The 4,623-nt window shown below is 37.0% G+C and overlaps 1 protein-coding gene across 1 annotated transcript in view; it reads left to right on the forward strand.

Moving 5' to 3' along the window:
* LOC112506339 (bifunctional dTDP-4-dehydrorhamnose 3,5-epimerase/dTDP-4-dehydrorhamnose reductase-like) overlaps nt 1–3,275 on the forward strand; it is a 23,850-nt gene extending 20,575 nt beyond the window's left edge. The window contains exons 4-6 of the mRNA XM_025110347.1: nt 1–86; nt 365–808; nt 2,829–3,275. The exon at nt 1–86 is cut by the window's left edge and continues 4 nt beyond it. Coding sequence (XP_024966115.1) covers nt 1–86; nt 365–808; nt 2,829–3,275 — 977 coding nt within the window. The remainder of the gene's footprint in view (nt 87–364; nt 809–2,828) is intronic.
* Nucleotides 3,276–4,623: the final 1,348 nt, after the last annotated feature.

Here is a 4,623-nt window from a genome sequence, read left to right on the forward strand (position 1 = left end):
CACATCCTGAAGGTTCAGGCATTGGTTTCAAGGAAGAAGACACACCCAATTTCACTGGTTCCTTCTATTCTAAAACCAAGGCTATGGTAGTTTCATCGCCCTTTTATCCTTGTTAAGAGTCTCACGTCGGCTAGATTCAGACCATTTCTCCTTAAACCTCATTTCTTTCCTTGAAAGCTCTTTTGAGAGTAATCTAATGATGTTTCACATATTATTGCATGATATTAGAGCTAATATGTATCCATCTAAGCCCCCTCTCAACACTTTGGGACAATGTGTACTTGTCTGGTCTTTGTTGGAGAGGCATGTTAGAGTCCCACATACTGTATGAAATGAATATAAAATRTTTTTCTTATTTGTGCAGGTTGAGGAGCTGTTAAAAGAATACGATAACGTGTGCATCCGGAGAGTTCGAATACCAATATCATCATACCTCAATAACCCTCGAAACTTTGTGAACAAGATTGCTCGTTACGATAAAGTAGTCAACATTCCCAACAACATGAGCCTATTGGATGAGCTTTTGCCGATATCCGTTGAAATGGCGAAGAGGAACCTGAAAAGAATCTGGAACTTCACAAACGTGGGGGTGGTGAGCCATAACGAGGTCCTGGAGATGTACAAACAATACATAAGTCCGCAATTCAAATGGACAAACTTCACACTGGAAGAACAAGCCCGTGTGATAGTAACCGCACAGAGCAATATTGAGATGGATACATCCAAGTTGAAGAAAGAGTTCCCAAAATTGCTATTGGTCAAAGAATCATTGATCAATTACGTATTCAAACCCAACAAAGAAGCCAAGGTAGCTGGTAAGGATTTCGTAAACCTGAAATGATTATTAAAATTATTATTAGACATTATTGTAATTATCATGTGTGGGTTATATAGATGTGTAATGCAAATTATAGGTGAGATCTTTTTACATCTACTATCTAGTGGCATGATGAATAGAAAAGACCCTATTAGTTGGGATGTTTACAACAAATTGTTATGCCAAATGATTCTATATATGTTTTTATTACATGGTTCTCTTTTCTTMKYTCACACCCATTTTGTTTCATTAGCCAACAGTTGTATTTTTCAAGTGAATGATGGGTTTCTAATAGTTTTACAGAACAAAAATTAATATAAATAAATTGTCTGTAATAGTGATGGATGTGAGTTGGWATTGGAATTAATTGATGGTGGTAAACAAGGAAAGGAATGGTGAAGGTTGTGACCATGTGATCCAGTCTTTATAACTTGTTTGCTGCTGGTGCTCCACATTCTTTTGATGATTTTAACGGTGATTTTAGGGTTACCGGTTTCATTTGGTGTAATGGATAAATATACGAGAAAGGGATCTTTACTAAGTTTTTTGTGCAAGTTAGGAGGTGCGGAGCACACACTTATATAAGACTAGATTGATCCTGGTATGACCAAAAGGTCTCGAGAGACACCGTTCCTATGTAAATATTCCAAAACCCCATTTCCTATGTGTAAAACTTTTACAACAAGATTTAATCTAATTTCTTAGCTCTTAAACAATTCATTAAGAAAATTAGAGCTTATTATATATGGCTCAAGATTTCATTATTATCTCACCATGAAGACTCTAGTTTCAACATTTTTCTCCAATTTGTGCCATGTAACACCCTAAAAAAATAAATATATAATAATAAGGTAGAAGGTAATGTGAACTGGGAATACATAGCGAGAACTAGAGTTTAACAAAGGTTTACCCAACAAGGGGAGATGATAAAGCGCTTACCAAACATCCAACGAGACGATAAATAACAACATATTAATCTAAACAATTCTATGCATAGATTAGGAATGGGTGTTTCTACCGCCTCCAACAAAATACTGTAACATCATATACTGTAACGCTCCAAATCACCAAAAAGAGGACTTTAACTACACAAAGTCTCTTATCATACGGGACAACGCTCCTCTCAACCCTTTTGAGGCCCGCCACTAAAGGAACCTGACAAACAATCAATTAAATAGGGAGGGTTAGACTTTCGCCTAGTGAGTCCAAATAAGAAAAAAAAAAAACAAAAGGACCAATAAAAGATATGCATAAGGATGTCCATGTAAATACAAGACGAAATTCCAAACGGTGCAAAAGGGGTATGCAAATCTAATAACTCAGAGTGGAGTTAACATCCGTAGATGACGGGGGAGACCCGATTTGTCGCTAACTATGACGGAACACAAAGTAAGTCATAGTTCAAGGTTACAGAGCATCACTTGTAGGTTTAATACCATTGACAACAACCTAACCAGTCATGAAGTCGATCGTGATCTTAAGATCTTTACCTCGGAAATTACATAATAATCACAATGCCTATTTCCGAGTAGGAGTGAGAAGATGATTTGGAAATTACATAATAATCGCAATGCCTATTTCCAACTTACACCATCGTTCTCACGAATGGAATGAAACGACATCCAAGCCTATAATCCCATTACCTTATGGACTTAACTACGTTATCTTAAGCATATAAACATCTACTCCTTACCAAGGTTATGCATAGGCCTTTAATCAAAAGAAATATTCCCATTTGTCAACAAAGAAGTTCAAATGTAGAACATGATGGTGTTTGAGTCTTACGGCCAACGATACTTTGAAATGAGTATTTTACCAAGTGATTAAAACCATTTTCCCCAACCTCATCTTTTCATTATAATCAAGGTCTCTAAGTTCACTCTTTTGACCTAAAAATCTCCATTTCAACCAAGCAAGTAATTACGTAAAATTAAAGTGTAAGGCAAATAATATACATCATTTCAATTAGTATAAGTTTTCATGAAAAGAATAAGATGAACTCACCTTGTAGGATTTAGGAGAAATCCCAAGTCCTGAACTAATTGGCGGACGGAAGAGGACGAAGAGACGCGCAACAGAGCTGCTGTTTGGGCAAAAGAAAACGAAGAAACAACACATCAAGGCTGTTGCCTGCTGTTGCTATTTGCTGCTGCTGCTTGTTGATCGAAAAGAGCACGACAGTCCTTCTCCTTGCTGCTGTTTGTACAATGGAAAAAGGAGAAACAGCACAGCAGAGTTGCTGTTTGCTGTTACAGTTTGGCGAAACACGGCGTCAGCGATTGTGCGGGCAGAAAACGAAGGAACAGGACAGCAGCGACTGCTGCTTGTTGTCCGTTGTTTGTTGCTGTCAGGTGCGGTCCGAATCACAGAGGAGCCAAGGGGCAGGGGCGTGGTTGGAGGGCGTGCAGCGATGAAACGGCTTCGACAGTGGCTGCTGTTCGGCGATGCACAACAGTGATTGTTGCGGGAAATGGCACGACAGTGCCTGGCGTGGCGCGGCGATGCTTGCTGCCTAGTGGTCCGAGTCACGGAACAACCAGAGAAGAGTGTAGGCGGAGCTTGAAGAAGAAATCAGGTGAAGGGTGAGGAAGTAGGCGTGGCTGGCGCTGAAATGGCCCACTCCGGGTGTTGCCATTCTTCCAAAAACCAAATCCAGATGGAGCTTTCCACACTCCTCACTCCTTCTTGAACAGAAGCTGCTGATGTCTCCTCTTCCCTTCTTGAATTCACTTTTATTTACCTCAAGGGGGAGGGACTCCATTTCCCAGGTGAAGCTCTCAACCCAATATTGCTTTCTCCACTTTCTAGCAAAAGAGATAGCAGGTAAGGGCTCAAGGTCTAGAGGGGGATTCTTCTAGGGTAAGGGAAAGTCTAAAGGTCAGGATCAAAATGCAGTGGGTAACACCCCCCCTTTTTTTTATTTATAAAAGCTCTTTTCAATTACAATTTCAAATCCAAAAGATTATATAAATGCATTCCCTTATCTTTTTCCCTGTTTTTGAAAGGTTTAATAAGGTAGTAGGGTCTAAACTCCTATCAAATAATATACACACATATATATATATATACACACACATTATATTTATATAGATATAGAGAACGCTTAACACGCAAACGAGACGGAGAAGGAAAATTTCAGGTGTTACATGCCATCCATCACATGCTTATTTGCCATTAAAGGAAAAAAAACATATTCAATGCAAAACTTATTTGCCAAAAAAACAACATGTTTGTAGGGACTCATGGACTCAAAGACTTTTACACCTTTTTCTTAAAAGGTGTGCCGTGTAAAAGAAGAAATCTTTCAAAAGATTTTTTCACATTTTTCTTAAAAGGTGTGCCATGCAAAAGAAGAAATCGTCTAAAATAATTATAACGTATGAAGATTAAAAGTAATACCATAAACACAAGCTATTTTTATTTATTATTGATGATTTACCCATAAAACGTCTTCAATACGTAAACAATATAAATTATCAACTAAAGCTATAAACGTCTTTCAGACTACATATCTTTAAACAAGTACTATGAAAAAACATTTTTTAGAAAATGACAATCGAATAAAAATACATTTAATCGTAATTCATCCTTCCATTTCATATAAATTTATTGATTATTCAACAAAAAATAATTAATTATAATACTTATTAGCGGATATTAGAAATAAGACAAATAACAAGGTAATATTACATTATGTAAAATAAATTATTGGTTTTACCTAATATAATATCTAAAAAATCAGTCAAAACATAGTTTAAGCTGACGTGATATTTTAAAAACTATTGGTATAAAAAGAAAATTACAGA

Source organism: Cynara cardunculus (genome assembly GCF_001531365.2).
Source record: "Cynara cardunculus var. scolymus isolate 2C chromosome LG 2, CcrdV1, whole genome shotgun sequence".
In the NCBI taxonomy this organism is placed as follows: Eukaryota; Viridiplantae; Streptophyta; class Magnoliopsida; order Asterales; family Asteraceae; genus Cynara; species Cynara cardunculus.